General features: G+C 36.8%; 1 protein-coding gene across 1 annotated transcript in view; it reads left to right on the forward strand.

The window, feature by feature from the left end:
* Window positions 1-17666, forward strand: part of b4galnt4a (beta-1,4-N-acetyl-galactosaminyl transferase 4a) — a 407281-nt gene that overhangs the window by 365426 nt on the left and 24189 nt on the right. Inside the window, exon 9 of the mRNA XM_056452299.1 lies at window positions 4718-4784. Coding sequence (XP_056308274.1) covers window positions 4718-4784 — 67 coding nt within the window. The remainder of the gene's footprint in view (window positions 1-4717; window positions 4785-17666) is intronic.

Genomic DNA, 17666 nt, shown 5'->3' on the forward strand with positions numbered 1-17666 from the left:
TGGTTCAAATGACGGATCTGTGACAGAGAAACTACGGGTTTTGGGAAACACTCGTCGCTACATCGTTCTTTTCCCAAATGATGCACCGTGCTATTATAGTTCAGCCGCGAGTTATGTTGTTGTTTGGGAAACACACCCCTGGAGGACCAGGACATACACACACTACACAAAATTTTGCCTACCCAACTCACCTAGGAGGAAACCCACGCGAACACAGGAAGAGCTTGCAAACTCCACAGAGAAATGCCGACTGACCCAGCCGGGGCTCGAACCAGCAAAAATAAATCAAAACAAAACAACAAAGAATGTAAATTATTTAAAACCGATTAAAATGAGTTAAAACAAGTTTTAGAGGAATGAAAAAAAAGACATAGCATAGAGTGTTGCACAGTGCTCATTCAGTAAAGGCACAGCTAAACTGGTGTGTTTTAAGTCTTGATTGCACATTTGATCATTTCTGGGAGCTGATTTGTTCCTTTTTCGAGCAGGGTTCACAAAATCTGGTAGCCCAAAGTGTCGGGTCTTTTGTTTTTTCAGTCGGGCTACGAAATTTCATCTACACTGTGCCCAGCGAGCTATCTACTGTAGATACCTGTCAAGTCTTCTGTCGGGTTTGAGTTGTTTGTTCATCACATCAAAAGGACATAATCAAATCATAGGCAGTCAGAGGCGGAAAACGAATTGATCAATTTATCTCTTGAGTCCTCGGTTTGAGTCGTTCTCTAAACCCAACCAATAGTGTTTTCAAATGCAAACTACAATAGAAAAGCATGGGCCACGTGCTTCTACCACAACCCCACACTGCTTTTATTGGTTTGGTTTTACTTGGTTTCTGGAACCATCCATCGCCAGACTTGAATCCCTCGAACTGCTTTGTGTCCCAAGTCTGATGCTGTTCATAGTGAGCTACCGATCAAACCAGTCACTCCTGAAAATACCAACCCATAGCATCCATTTTGCACAAATTTTATACCATATGTACCAGTGAGCACATATTTGTTGGTTCTCAAAAATGTTACCCTGGGCACATTTTCAAAATTAACCTGTGGGTTTTTCCATGTGTTCCCAAAAGGTTGTCCTGCATCATTGGCCTTTATTAAATGTTGTTTCAACTAGCCTCAACCACACCGTGGCAATGCTCTGCCAGTTCCAGAAACTTGCCATTCAATCTACTTTAAACTTTGAACAGCCATTCATCTACTGGCACAAAGGGGTTTTGACAGCCTTAATCTTTTAGTTATATTTTTTCTAGAGACAACCTTTGTTGAGGTATCACTTTGTACTGTACTTTCCCTTTTAATATTTTGTTGCCAGACTTAGAATAAAGGCTTTTGACTGTCAGGTCTAATATGTCACTTCTTCTGGCTAAAAACACCCACTTACAAAACAATATTTGATGCAAAGAACTCAAGTTTATGGTGGGAGAATCTTTTTTTAATTTGAGATCTTTTCCCTTTCAAATCCGTGTCTGGAACAAAAAGTCCATGAAGAACACTATAAGAATCATTACCAGTTACATTTTTTATTATGACAGTTAATTATGGTACAATATTTAAATATGATGTTGCCATTTGTACATCAAACTACACAAGCAGGTTACATTTAGGATAGGTTATATAACTTCTAAGGCAGGGGTCACCAATCTCGTTCCTGGATGGCCTATGTCCCTGCAGGGTTTAGCTCCATCTTGCCTCAACACACCTGCCTGGGTGTTTCAAGTATACCTAGTAAGACCTTGATAAGCTCATTGAGGTGTGTTTGATTAGGGTTGGAGCTAAAATTTGCAGGACACTGGCCCTCCAGGAACAAGTTTGGTGGCCCCTGCTCTAAAGGCTCTATTTTAATGATCTAGGCACAAAGTCCAAAGCGCATTGCTTACAAGCATTAAGAGTGTGTCCGAATCCACTTTTGCTACTTTAAGGACAGAAAAATATGCTTTACCCCACGGCACATGGTCTAACAGGGTTGTGCTTATTTTCTTAATGAGTTACGGGTGTGTTTTGAGCATAACATGCATTAAACCAATCAGAGTCTCATCTCCCATTCCCTTTAAGAGCCATGGTGCATTTGCTATTTACATGGCAGACTTTGTGAGTGGAAAAACTGAACGCTTCTCTAGCGAGAAAACAGTTTAACAGACCACCTGCAGCGCAAGGATAAAGAACGCACCGCCTCCATGTGACCTCTTTACTTTCTCTTTACTTTAACTCTTTACTTTATTACTTTACTTTTGTGGATAAGGACACTGTGTTGTACGCACTCCACTGAAGACATCCATTAGCCTACATATTTAGCTTTGTTTGTTAAGCACAAAGATTTGTTTCAAAACTATTTCTAAATTCAGTTCTAATTTCCAAACGAATAAATGAACAAAAATAACGAAGTGTGGTCAAAAATTGAGTTATATCCAAACACACATCCTATTTTCATGCCCCATATAATACTGCTAATATTAATGACATTATACAAATGCAAATGGTCATGAAGATAGTGGTTTTCATATCTATGTAGTAAATAATAATTTTTGTAACAACTTAATCCTTTATTTTTTTCATATATAAAGATATTTGTGTATTGATGTGTGTATCATCCTGTGTGTATTAAGCATTTGGACCTGCATAGGTCTGCACTGGACTTTAGACCAGCTTTTACTTGGTCAATGGCGCGGTCTATTTCAGTATTTCAGGACCCATGAGTCCACAAAGTAGCGCAAATGGATTTGCAATTTAACAACGTGGCGCAAAATGTGAAAATTAGGGTTGTGCTGGTCTGAAAATAGCAACAAATCACGCCATACACGTCTTGCGCCTTATTGCGCCATGTGTATGATAGGGCCCTAAGTGTACATACCTAAATATCTTTTTTAATTACTAATCCTTTTCCACCTCATCTAAAAATGATCAGTCTTCAATTATAGGCATGCAGTCATTTTCTCCATTATATAGACGGCAGTACAGTTTTAACGCCAAAACGACAGTTTGTAAATCTACCCATTAATGTCATCAAATCTTGCAACTGTTTCTTTTTCAGAATACCTCACTGTGTTAAATTGGGATCTAAATATTATTTCCTAGTGGGTTGGTAGAATCTCATGAGCCCTGATTCCCAGAAATCATCAAAACCCCTTGAATTCAAGCAAGACTTGCCAGCAGAGATGGCAAGTAACCAAGTACAAATACTTTGTTACTTTACTTAAGTAGATTATTCTGGTATCAATACTTTACTCCAGTACTTATTTTTTGACTACTTTTTACTTTTTCTCCTTACTATTTTACACAAATATCTGTTCTTTCTACTCCTTACATTTTTAAATTAGGCTCGTTACTATTGTTTTCATGTGGTTGGTGACGCGATTTATATTTTCTTGTCATTGACCAATTTGAGCGCCTCTTTGATGCATTCAGTCTATTTTTTGTCACTGTGCGGCTGCGTGCTGCAGTGCATGGCTTTTTCAACCAAAACTATCACGCTTTATTTTATAAAGACTACTATGAGAAAGGCAAGGATGACTACGCAGATGAGACAAAGGGGGATGGCGAATTTAACATGACTAATACTGCCCTGTTTACACGGTAATAAGACACGTTATGCTCGATCAGATCACAGGTAAACAAGAGAGACACATTCCCTTTCAAAAATATGCCACACAAATGCTTAAGGTTAGAGTCTTCCATCCACTTCCGATCACACTGCAGGGGATTTCTTTGGTCCTTCAGTCTAATACTGAAAAAAAGTGCTTTTTTTTGTAAAGATTTGTACATTTACTAATAAAACAATCAAATTATTTATAACAACGTTATGCATTTAGATTTATTCCTCTTAATTCCGATGAGTTCATATTTCTTAATAGAGGATTTATGCTGTTTAACATTTTTCATTTGATTTTTTTCAATGACTATGAGTTTACATATTAATCTTTAATTCATTTTTTTTACAAATGATTTACAACAACAAAAGTAACTAGTGGGCAATTCATGAATGAAAATATAATGCAAAAGATCATGAATTCATCACGTGATTAAAAGATCATGCACATGTTTTGTAGGTTGTAGTCATGTCTGTGTATGTAGCTTTTAGCATAGAATAAAAGCATTTACAATCCACAATACCCTGGGGAAACAAACACTAAAATAACGGCTTATGTATAAGAGCTGCTAAAGCAAAAAAATATATATTTAGCAGTCAAATATGAAAATATATTTTTAATATATTCAATAAAAAAATATTCAAATATAAAATTTTAAAAATGCAATATGTTTTGGACAGAATTCAGTGTAAAATGTAAGACATTATTTATAAAGACATACAGGCCTACAGAATTATTTTTAGAGTATATGAACATGAATGGCAGCTGTTGTTTTTATTCCAACAGCCGCAAAACTACATGATGAACACTGAGTTTGCATCAGGATGATGATACATGAGGGAAAACGTGTAGTAGTATTGGGTACTTTTTACTTAAGTACATTTTTGAGACCGTACTTCTTTACTTATACTTAAGTACAAAAGTGTAATCAGTACTTCAACTTTTACCAGAGTCATTTTAAACATCTGTACTTTTACTTAAGTATAGGATTTGTGTACTTTTGCCATCTCTGCTTGCCAGTCTGATATGCATCGTGCAGCTTAAGAATGGTCTGTTTGCCAACCATGTCTATGCAATATGAGGCTTGAGAACCATTTGCTCTCTAACTATCTCTCTTTGTCTTCATTACAGTGGCGCCCTTTCCTGCCAGGACTCAAATATGAGGTCATCGATTCTGCCTACATCTCCTTGTACACAGGTAACCCCTCCCTCCTATGTCAAATCTGCCTAGAACTAACTAGTACTGACTGGCCATTTGAACTGTCGATTGCTTGAGTCGCTTGATGGTTTGACGGTTTGAACTTCAATCAGGGATGTTATTCTTTGAGGTGCTCGAAAGGTTCTTATGGGAACTGTTTATGAAACAGACGGTGTCTCCGAGAGTTGCTGAAGGAAGAAAGTGGCTTTTTCATGGTCATTGAGATTGATGACAGTTACTTCTTCTGCCGGAGGCTGTTTCCAGTCGCTGGTCTTTGTGCAGAGAATGGTACAGTATGTCCCGTTGGGCTTGAAACGACTAGATGTATTAGTTGCATTACACTTTAAAGTTATTTTCCGTGCCCCGAAGTTGTATGTGCAAAGACTTTTAATAGCGTCCTGCAGAGTTCACCACAAAATTGATGAGTTTAGTGGACGTAATTTGCTTTTAACGCTTTTTTGGTGTCAGCGCCCCGAGGTGAAACAAAATTGAAAATGTGCTTAGAGCTGTTGTGACATAAAGAGAGGAAGGACGTGCGGTGAAAAACAAGGTTATAAAGCTTCGGTCAGAACTTACTTGCTCTCAAAGGGAATATCAGGCATGGAGCCTTAGCATTTGTAGCTGTTGCCATGGTGATGATGCTGACCTTCACAGATAGCCTTTTGGAAGAGTCTTCAATACACATGCTGTTTTGTAACGCAGCTGAGCTGATCTGTTTTCATGCGGTTTACTACATACGCACACACATATAGATTTTACATTCAAATAGGAAAAAACTACAAATGAGGTGCTAATCTTTTTTTTTCCTGAATTTAAGATGACATCTTAGCAAAGTTTTCTCAGCAAACTTTCCCAGAATTCTGCTATCAAAGATTGGAGAAGTCATTAAATAACTTTACATTCATAACTTTATGAATCTATTCCAGCATCTCAGGGCAAAGTTGAGGAAACACCCAAGACAAATGATAAGTTTCATATGAATATTTTTTTTATAAAATGAATATAAAAACTAAGTTATCTAAGCCATGCCAGCCACATTTATCTGGTTTAATCCGTCAGTCAAATTATCTAATTTTGTCTCTTTTTAATAAAGCCTAGGAAGTTTTAGGAGAAAGAAATTCTTAAAAAACTAAATACAACCTGTGATTCTGACTGTGATTTTGTTTTTGGTGTCCTTCTCTGCTGGCTCTGGCATTTAATATAATATTATAAAATACACATTTGTTATTTTATTAATATTTTCATAACCATAAAGGGACAGTTCACAAAAAAAACCCTGAAAATTGTCAACATTTGCTCATTCTGTGTGGAGTTTGCATGTTCTCCCCGTGTTTGCATGGGTTTCCACTGGGTGCTTCGGTTTCCCCCACAAGTCCAAAAACATATGGTATAGGTGAATTGGGTAAGCTAAATTGTCCGTAGTGTATGTGTGTGAATAAGTGTGTGTGGATGTTTCCCAGTGATGGGTTGCAGCTGGAAGAGCATCTGCTACGTAAAAAACATATGCTGGATAAGTTGCCAGTTCATTCCACTGTGGCAACCACAGATTATGAATGAATCTGATTAATAATATGATGGAGGTGTTTACATGAGTTGCTTTCTGAGTGTTTCTTCTTTTGAATATTATCAAACATCCATATTTGTATAGACTATCCTGTCACAAAATGCGGCGAAAATCCTACACAACAGGATAGTTTGATTAAGGTGTTTAGATGTTTACATTCAGAGAGCAGCATTTACAGCGAATCTTTCAGACCTTAATATTGTAGTGATATTACTGTAAACTTAGTAACTAAATCATTTTGATTAAGGTATGTCTTTAAAAACTGAAAGAGTACTGCTGACGATACTAACCAACTTTGCCATCATAAAAAAAGTACATTGATCACACACTTACCAAATCCATAGAGACAGGACAATCAACACAAACAGTGATTTAAAAAAAAATTATAAAACGAGTGGCAAATCCAGATTACACCACTTCCAGATGTGAAAAGCTGTAAGGAAAACATTCCTTACAAACATATTTTTGATTTACACATGTGGGTCCACACGCCACATGCTCTCATAGCGGGGAAACAAAACCTTCCATGCGACACATTTATAAACTCAACAGCAATGAACCATGTCCACAAATGATTATTGTTCTTCTATTTGTTTTAATTACTGTTGACAACACAACGTGGCGTCTCTCTGAAAACCATGTCAGGTAAAAGGAGTCTTCAAAGCTATATAATGCATATTATAGCGCGCTGATTGGTTCGAACCAAGTCTTTTCTTAATGATTAAACTCAAAGACGTCAAGTTGTACCGGCCAGTACAGACATCCAGTCTCCAAGGTGGAATTTACACAAGGATCTCATGGCTGTGACACAATTTCCGAATTTCTTTTTAAACCTCAAACTTTTTTTGTAAAATATATGTCATAAAAGTGTTTTTAGCAAAGTGGGACACATACAGTATATGACTGTCAACATCTCAAAAAAATGTGTTTTGGTTACTTGACCCTTAAAATTTGTTTCATCAGTTGAACATAATAGAAGATATTCTGAAGAAAGCTAAAAACCTTTAACGATTGACCTCCATATTTGTTTTTCCTACTATGGAAGTCAATAGTGACATGTTTTTGGCTTTCTTCAAAATATCTTCTTTTGGGTTGAACAAAAACTGAGGGAGAGTCTACAGTAAACTTTTCTTTTTTGGGTGAACTATCCCTTTAAATGTGCCTAGCCTTTGTTTTAGTTAGCCTTTTGAACATCAGCTACCACCTGACAAATGTCTTAAAATGAGACCCATCTTAAATTTGTCTAAAGCATTGAAGATTTGCAACCCTAAGTTCTAGATTTAAGGGGTTAAAGTAAACATTGTGCACTAAAATGATCCTCTTGGTTGTTAATGCTATCTGGAAACTGTTAATGTAACAGTTTATTTGCTTTTTACACATTTAGTTCTTCAGAGACGCTGCTGTTGGAAGCAAAGGGTTGTGGTAAATGTGTCTCTAGGCAACAGGGCTGGTGAAAGCCATCAGTTCCTCTGAAAGAGTTATGCTTGAAAAGCTTTTATGAAAAACTGAGTCCCAAGAATGGCTTTCTTGCATCAAGTGTCAAATACTATGAAATGAACTCCCTTCAGAATTGTGATTGTATTAAACAATATATAAGGTTTATTACATGCAGCATACAACAAAAAAAGAATCCCATTTGTATACAGTAGTTTGTCGTAACAGCAACTCAGGGTGTAATATGATTAGTGTTTTGTGTGGAATAAATAATCGAATGGTTGTATGTTGTACAGCAGGGCTATTCAATTAGTTTGTCATGGGGGCCAGTTCATGAAAAGCATCCCAAATGAGGGTCTGGAGAGATATGTCTTGCTATAAAAGTGACGACACAACAGCAATATGAGAGCTCATTTGCTGTATTTTTGCTCATTAAGACACCCATGTTGGCTTTTTCTACGTTAAAACGTTAATATGTTCTATTTTGAAACTACATAACATCACTGCATTGTATAATGTGCCTTTTTTTACAAAAATTTTCAAATGTTGTATTCTCGAAGCAAAACAAAATCAGTGTATTGCTGAAGTAGGCTTGTTCTACATTCATAGACATTCATATGTTGTGTTTTAAACTGCGTAACAATTAGGGATGCAACGATTATAGATTTTGGTTGTACGATTATATAGTCTGAAGAATAATCATGGTTTCACGGTTATCACGATTATTATGCATTTATTAAATTTAAAACACTATAGTTTAGAAAATCACGTGAAAACTGCTTATGTTTAAGTGTATATAAGCTTTGTTTACTGCTGCTCAGTAACCATATACGGCACAAAATAATATTGAAAAAACAAACAATAGTCCATTTCTCTCTTTGGACTTAAAATTAAATGAAACATTTTCGTAGTTTTCACATGAGTGATCATTTTACAATGAAAATAAATGACAGAACAATAAATAAATAAATAAAAATAAGAATAAATAAAAATAGTATTTGTATAATGTTAATTTAAGATATATATTAGCTAAGAATTTAAATGAAACTGTTGCTATTATCTGCATTCCTACGTACATAATCATTTTAATAGTTTGTTATAATTCATCAAACGTATCTTTTGTTTACATTGAACTAAAAGCCATGCACTATTCTCACACTACAACATGAGATAATTTCTACAGTGTATGCCTGGAGGGCGCAAGTGCATCTGTTCACTCTGCGAGCCATGCGCATGTGCACGTCTCCATTGAAAATAAAGAAATTGCGTTCGGAAAAGACGCAATATGTGAATAGCCTGCTGCTATACTTATTCCAGTGTGCGTACGTATTAGCCTCGCTATATTATCGGAACTTTAAACTAGCACACAGTTGCTGTAACTTTGTTTAGTTGCAGCAGTTTTGTTCCGTGCAAAAAAAGACACAGCACTGAGAAGCCTTTATGATTATTAACCGTAATGAGTTAATATTGAAATCAGCTAATCATTGCATCCCTATTAACAATATCAGTTTTTTGTACATAAGGCCTTTTCTACAAACATATCCAAATGTTTTTTGCTGCTCATGTCACTCACTTAATGTCATTTGACTAACTCTTTGCGCAGCCTTCAACTGCAGCTTGTGCTGTACTGAACTAATTAATCATAAACGATTCTCAATGCCGCGTTTCTTTTGCACGCTGTTGCAACTAAACAAAGTTATGCCAGCTGTGTGCTAGTTTAAAGTTCCGAGCTTATACTGGGGTTAATACGCACGCAAGTTGGATTAAGTATAGCAACAAGCTATTCACATATTGCGTCTTTTCCGCACGCAACTTTTTTATTTTCAATGGAGACGTGCACATATTGGGAGCGGTGCGTACATGGCTCGCAGAGCAGACCAACACACTCGCGCCCTCCAGGCATACACAGTAGAAATTATCTCACGTTGTAGTGTGAGAAAAGTGCATCGCTTTCAGTGCAATGTAAACAAAAGATTTACGAATTATTACAAATTATTAAAATTATTATGTATGAATGCAGATAATAGCAACAGTTCCATTTGAATTCTTAGCTAATATATAGCTTAAATTATACATTAAATTATACACATTACACAAATACAATTTTTTATTTATTCTAATTTATTTAATCATTGTTCTGTCATTTATTTTCATTGTAAAATTATCACTCATGTTTAAATCAAAAACTGTTTCATTTATTTTTTAAGTCCAAAGAGAGAAATGGACTATTGTTTGTTTTTTCATCATTATTTTGTGCTGTATATGGTTACTGAGCAGCAGTAAACAACACTTTAAAATAAAAGCAGTTTTCTTGTGATTTTGAATTTAATATATGCATAATAATTGCGATAACCATGAAACCATGATTATTCTTCAGACTATATAATCGTACAACCAAAATCTATAATCGTTGCATCCCTAATTGTTACGCAGTTTAAAACATAACATATTATTGTGTCTGAATGTAGTAGAAGCCTACAATACACTGATTTTGTTTTGCTTCGAAAATACAACATTTGAATATGTTTGTAAAAAAGGCACATTGTACAATACAGTGATGTTATGTAGTTTCAAAATAGAACATATTAACGTTTTAATGTAGAAAAAGCCAACATGGGTGTCTTAAGGAGCAAAAATACAGCATATGAGCTTATTTATTGCTGTTGTGTCGTCACTTATATTGCAAGTCATATCTCTCCAGCCCCTCATTTGGGATGCTTTTCGTGAACTGGACCCCAAGACAAACTAATTGAATAGCCCTGGTATAGACACACTACCTTTGAAATTTCAACACGAAAAAGCATTTTAAAAAGTGTTTTAACAGTTCAGAGCCACGGTAGAAGCGGTACGAATGTCGTCACTTGAGCCTTCATCACAGACAAACACAGTGCATAATATAAAGACAGAATGTGGTGCACAGTTGAGAGACCCTATCCTAGATGCAGTAACTGGTGCACCTCCGCTGCTGTTTGGGGTGTGTGTGTGTTGTCCATACCTTTGACATACAGGCAATAGACATTATAATAGAAAGCTAGACGCCTCATGGTCTGCTTCGGTCCATTGCTACGATATGTCAACATGGCTGCCATCTATTATAACGTCTATGGTACTGCCAGTCTCTGTTCTGGATTTCTTTACGTACGTAAATGTGTGAAGTATCACAAGCAATGTATAAAAATTCCACTGATTTCCTGAAAAAAGCTTGGGGATAATCTAATTTAGATCTTTGATAAGCAGGAGAACTTTACTTTCCTTTTATGCAGTATTGAATGAACACGATTTGTAGCCTAATGCTATTAGTCTCTCTTTTTCTATTATGAAGAAGAGAGAGAACAAAGCATCACTGCTTAAATTGACTCATAAATGTTTTGTGTTTTATTTCGTAATGGGTTAATTAATACACATTGGAGTCAGTGTGCAAGGTTTGTGGATGTAACAAATTTTCCAGATATGAAAAAAAAAAGGACTTCAGTGTGCAAAGACCTTAAGGTACATCCGGAAAGTAATCATAGCGCTTCACTTTTTCCACATTTTTTTGCGTTACAGCCTAATTGCAAAATGGATAAAATTTATTTGGTTCATCAAAATTCTAAACACAATATCCTATATTGACAATGTGAAATACGATTTTTTTTAATTGTTGCAAATTTATTAGAAATAAAAAAACTGAAAAATCACATGTACATAAGTATTCACAGCCTTTGCTCAATACTTTGTTGATGCATCTTTGGCAGCAATTACAGCCTCAAGTATTTTTGAATATGATGCCACAAGCTTGGCACACCTGTCTTTGGGAAATTTTGCTCATTCCTCTTTGCAGTACCTCTCAAGTTCTATCAGGTTGGATGAGAAGCAATGGTGTACAGCCATTTTCAGATCTCTCCAGAGATACTCAATAAGATTTAGGTCTGGGCTCTGGCTGAGCCACTCAAGGACATTCACTGAGTTGTTGTGAAGCCACTCCATTGATATTTTGGCAGTGTGCTTTGGGTCACTATCCTGCTGGAAGATGAACTGTCGCCCCAGTCTGAGGTCAAGAGCACTCTGAAGCAGATTTTCATTCAGGATGTCTCTGTACATTGCTGCATCCATCTTCCCTCTATCCCTCTAGTCTTCCAGTTCCTGCTGCTGAAATACATCCCCACAGCATGATGCTGCCACCACCGTGCTTCACTGTAGGGATGGTATGGTATGGTCCAAACGTAACGCCTGGCATTCACCCAAAAGAGTTCAATTTAGTCTCATCAGACCAGAGAATTATGTTTCTTATGGTCTGAAAGTCCTTCAGATGCCTTTTGGCAATTTCCAGGCAGGGAGTGGCTTCCGTCTGGCCACTGGCCATGCAGGCCTGATTGGTGGATTGCTGCACAAATGGTTGTCCTTCTGTAAGGTTCTCTTCTCTCCACAGAAGAACGCTGGAGCTCAGACAGAGTGACTATCGGGTTCTTGATCACCTCCCCCGGATCACTCAGCTTAGATGGCCGGCCAGCTCTAGGAAGAGTCCTGGTGGTTCCAAACATCTTCCACTTACGGATAATGGAGGCCACTGTGCTTACTGAAGCAGCATAAAATTTTCTGTAACCTTCCCCAGTCTTGTGCCTCGAGACAATCCTGTCTCGGAGGTCTACAGACAGTTCCTTGGTTTGTGCTTTGACATGCACTGTCAACCCTGGGACCTTATATAGACAGGTGTATGCCTTTTTTAAATCATGTCCAATCAAATGAATTTACCACAGGTGAACTCCAATTAAGTTGCTAAAACACCTCAAGAATGATCAGTGGAAACAGAATATACCTGAGCTCAATTTAAAGCTTCACGGCAAAGGCTGTGAATACTTATGGACATGTGATTTTTCAGTTTTTTTATTTTTTAGTAAATTTGAAACAATTAAAAAATAAATATTTTTTTTTCACATTGTCATTAAGGGGAATTTAGAGGAAATGAATGAATTTAATCCATTTTGGAATAAGGCTGTAACATAAAAAAAATCTGGACTTTCCAGATGCACTGTAAATACACTGAATGTGCTTTTTGTGTTGAGAGGCACCTTTTTAAAATAATTTACTAATGGCTGTGAGCATTTTGCGCACTGCTTATGTGTCCTACACGCTTCTCCTTTGCCATTGCTTACTCTGCGCCCGCAGTTGAAAAAAGTAAACTCTGATCGAAATAAGCAAGCTATATCTGCCATGTCAGTTTCATTCTCCGATCAAATGGATGCAGAGGCAGGGTTTCCTTTGAGGTGACAGCAATATTTGTGTTGTCCGGACTACTATGGAGACTTTTAAAGATGGAGGAGAGACTAGGAGAAACTGGTTGCTGTTTCGAGTTATCTGGAGCTGTATGATCTTGAATATAACAATACTATTTAATATTACTACTGCGGATGCACACATTGCTATATTGATGCTAAAGCGATATATTGTGCTGCCCTAACTTGAATATAGGTTAGTTGTCTTTACTTATTTTCTGTCCTTGGCCAAAAACTTGCTCTCACATTGTTAGTGCTGTGTAGACATTATAAAAATCTATTTTACATAGATGTAAAAACAAATTTAAACAAAATAGATTGACGCGTGTTTTATGATATGCTGTAATAAATCTAAGCGTGCATTGTTTTTCTTTTATTTATCATGTAAATGTGTAGACATTACATGACACATTACGTCATGAAAATGTTCTTGAAAAGTGAATTTTAGTAGTAAAAATGTGTATGAACCCTGGTATTGTATATGTCAATACACAAATGAAGACTGGAATAGTGCTGCACGTAAATTAACTGTAAATAAAGCAGAGTTTACATTAGACTTCTTACTTACCGCAGAGGGATTTGTTCATGCAAATATGTCTGATAGACTAATAATCTACAACCCCAAATCAGAAATGTATTCCACAGTATGGAAAATGTGAATAAAAAATGAAAGTAGTGATTTCTAGATTTGCCTTGACTTTTATTGCATTGCAGACAATACAACAGACATTATTTAATGTGTTCCTTAATTTTGTTTTATTTATTATTATTATTATTTTTTTTGTTTTTTCATAAACACATATTCCAATTTTGGTTCTTGCGACACATTTCAATTAAAGTTGAAGCAGTAAACCATTTACCACTTTGTGATGTTGCCATTCCTTTTCACAAGCTTTAAAAGACAGTACAGGTACAGTACAGTACGGTACGGGTCACCTTTATCAGGCTTGCATTTCCACTGCTAAAAGGGTACAGATGGTGGTGATGACAGAAAGTTTCAGTCAATGTCATTTTCGCTCGAGGAAATGTCTACAGTAAAACTGTGCGGGTCATTCACATATCATATGAGAAGCACTGTTTACAAAATATACAAATAAATACCTCTGTAAAAATGTTTATTACTAACCTTTCTGTGAACATGATTTGATTATAACTGCAGATCAATGACAGTGCAAAATTAGCTACTGTAGTGTCTGCAATTATATAAAATAAATAAATAAATGCAACATATATGAACACATACAGACCCTTACTGTCTCTGATATGTTACCAATTACAGAAAAACTACACACAACATACATTTAGTCCTTATTTCAAAAACAACATGAAATATAGCCCTCAGTCAGTGCAAACCTCTCATCTGTGTCTTTAATGCAGCTCATGTAACCTCTTGTAAGAAAGTAATTCCTTCATTCCAAGTTCTTAATAGTCCAGAAGGTGATGATAATAGTTAAACATGGCTGTTACCAATAAAGATAACATTAACATGGAGTTTGTTATTTTCTTTTATTCCCAGATGTAGAACTCACAACATTTGGTTGTTGTATTAAAGCATTTGTTGTTATTTGTAGTTGTTTACAGTTATCTTGAGTATGTGTGTGATCAAACTGCAAACACAGAAAAGAAACGAATAAAATATTGCTAATTAATCAAAGCTATTTCACCCTGATAGCTGATACATCCCGGCATAATCAACATTTCAATGTAATAATTAAACATAAACAGAGCATATGAACTTCTTAATGGTTACCTAAACACAAAACACTCCCTAATGCAACAAAAAATATCCCCAAACAATCATCGCTAAATTCATAAAGCAAAAAAGGAGTGTAGCATTAATCAGCTAATAATCACATTAGACGCTTAGATGCTAACTTCATTTAGCGATCTCAAACAGACAGTTCAAACTTCACAACAGTGATACAAAAACGAAGATTAAACTTTCTTACCACACTGGGAACAGGAAAATATCAGTTTTACAAAGAAGTTATTCGCTGAGCATTGTGTACTTTTTGCTTGTTTTGTTTTTTTGTCCCAGAGTCCAATGCAATCTCCTGCATCACTTTCTCTTAAAGGGGACAGAACCCAACAATGGCAGTAGTATTGTGCGATACCATTGGTTTCCTATCCGATCCGATACCATGTAAAATGAAGGCGAGTATTGGCGATACCGATCCGATCCGATATTTTGGCCAAAACTTACTGTTTGGGAAATTAAAGTAACAAGTGGTGAACTTAAAAGTGTCACTACATACTGAATACGAGGCATATTATGGGTTATGCTTGTTTATTGATGAAGAATTGTCATACAAAAAAAGAGCCAACTTACATATTCATTGTCACAAAAACCCAAGCCCCAAAAATACAACCACATCGCCACATTAACTCTCTCTGAAAGTGATGTCGGTCTCTCCCTAGCAGCACCTGTCTGCTTTTCTTCTCTTCTGACCACCTAGACATGACATTGTCATTTTCTGTCTTGTGATTTACATGTAGATGTTTGATTAGGTTTGTGGTATTACCAGAGTACCTCACTGTTTTGTTACACGTGTCACAAACCGCATTGTTTGAGTTTATGGAAGTGAAGTAGTTCCACACTTCGCTTACGGTCACCCATATGCAATGACAGCGTGACTGAACAACATGTGCCAGCGGTAGTTGCCGCAAGTTGGCATCATTCAGATAAACTAGGGTAATTATGGTTACTTTCTGCTGTATTTATATTTCCAATAAACTACATATTTGCTCCAAACTACTGAAATATCAATATTTTGATAAGATACTTGATTCTAGAAGATACAAATTTGGTATCGGAGATATCGATGTTTTAGTATCGATCCGCACACCACTAAATGACAGTTTGTTCACGTTTGCTGAAAAAATTATTTGCTCCTTTTTTTCCGGCTTCTTCTTTGTTTTTTCACGCATCACTCTCGCGTTTGTCAATTTCTGAAAGGTTTTTAAAGCATGTCAGTAATCAAGCGCACGTTATTATCATCAGCTCAAGAACTTTGTTATTTCAAATATAGACGTGCGCTTGAGTGAAAGCAAGATAGCGAAACCGCTCAGGCTTTAAACTGGCTCGTAAAAAACTATGGGGCACACGGTAGAATCTGCTCTTCTTCTTGGCTTTGCTCTACTGAAAAAACAGCTTAAACCAGCCCAGGCTGGAAATGGCTGGAAACCAGCCTGGAAATGGCCAAAACCCCTCTATAACCAGGCTGGTCAACCAGCTAAAACTAGCCAACCAGCCTAGGCTGGTTTAAGCTGGATTTTTCAGCAGGGAGGTGCTGTTCATCAAGATGATGACAAGGTTTGTTTGAGCTTGGGTCCACCATGGCTCATTATTATATGTATATATTATTACGGTGCAATGTATAGGCTGTGTATTTAAGACATGGCGGTTCCTTTGTTTTCATTCTGGCTTGTTGCGTGAGCGAATGACGTATCTCTGTAAACCACTAGCATTCAGCTGCGCGTCTAGCTCCGCCTTTTGGTACCCTTGGTACCCTTTGCAAAGGGTGACCAAAAATTGTACGCTACGGTTCACTTTTAGGTACCCTTTGACTGTGGAAACGGCCATAAAAGTGTACCGAACCATACGTACCGTACCACTCAGTGGAAACAGGCCATTAGGGACTGAAGACCCAAAGTGATGAAGTGTTTAAAGTATAATTTTGTCCCATTCTTCCTGCAATCAAGTCTTAAAATGGGCAACAGTACGGGGTCTTTGTTGACGCATTTTACGCTTCAGAATGCGCCACACATTCTCTATTGGAGACAGGTCGGACTGCAGGTAGGCCAGTCAAGTACCTGTATCTCCTTCCTTCACAGCCAGAACTTTGTAATGTGTGCAGAATGTGAAAAAAAAAAACTATAAACACATTAAATAATATTTGTTGTATTGTCTGCAATGAAATACAAGTCAAAGTAAATTTAGAAATCACTACTTTCTTTTTTTAATTTGTGTTTTCCATACTGCCACAACTTTTTCTGATTTGGGGTTGTCATTGGCAAATATTTTTAAAAATTAGACAATGTGACAGTTGTCACAGTAATTGCGTTCCCTCCTGACCTGTGTTGTATGCTTTGTTTCATCACTTAAGTTTCTGTTCTCATGGTCTGATAACCAAAGGGTTGTATGTTGTAAGACCCAGGAGACATTTGGATGTATTAAGGAAAGACTGACTAAAACATTCTGCAAGGTATAGCAAGAGACCACTGGGTATTGTCAGTGTGTCACATTTGCCTGTGAGAAACTGATATTTTGAACACCTGTGATGCTTTAAAATAGCCCAGGGCCTGAATGGAAAAATCTTGTTTGGTACATAACCAGTATTGTAATATTAAATACCCGAGTATGCTTTTGTTTGGATTCGACTGTTGGTTTCTTTGACCTTCATGTGAACCCCCTTTGAACACGGCACAGAGCGTAAGCACTTCACAGTGTTCGTCTCACACACATTAAAGGGCAGAGTGTGTGACAACAGCCACCTCTGCTCTCTCTTGGGTTGCAAACGTACATCAAAGCCTGTCTCATCTGCATTGAGGGGCTCTGGTGGGCTTTGTCGTTTGAAGGGTGGCACCGCCATTTGTCACACAGACACCAGGGTGTCTCAGATAATAAGTGAC

Source organism: Danio aesculapii, chromosome 25 (genome assembly GCF_903798145.1).
Source record: "Danio aesculapii chromosome 25, fDanAes4.1, whole genome shotgun sequence".
Classification (NCBI taxonomy): Eukaryota; Metazoa; Chordata; class Actinopteri; order Cypriniformes; family Danionidae; genus Danio; species Danio aesculapii.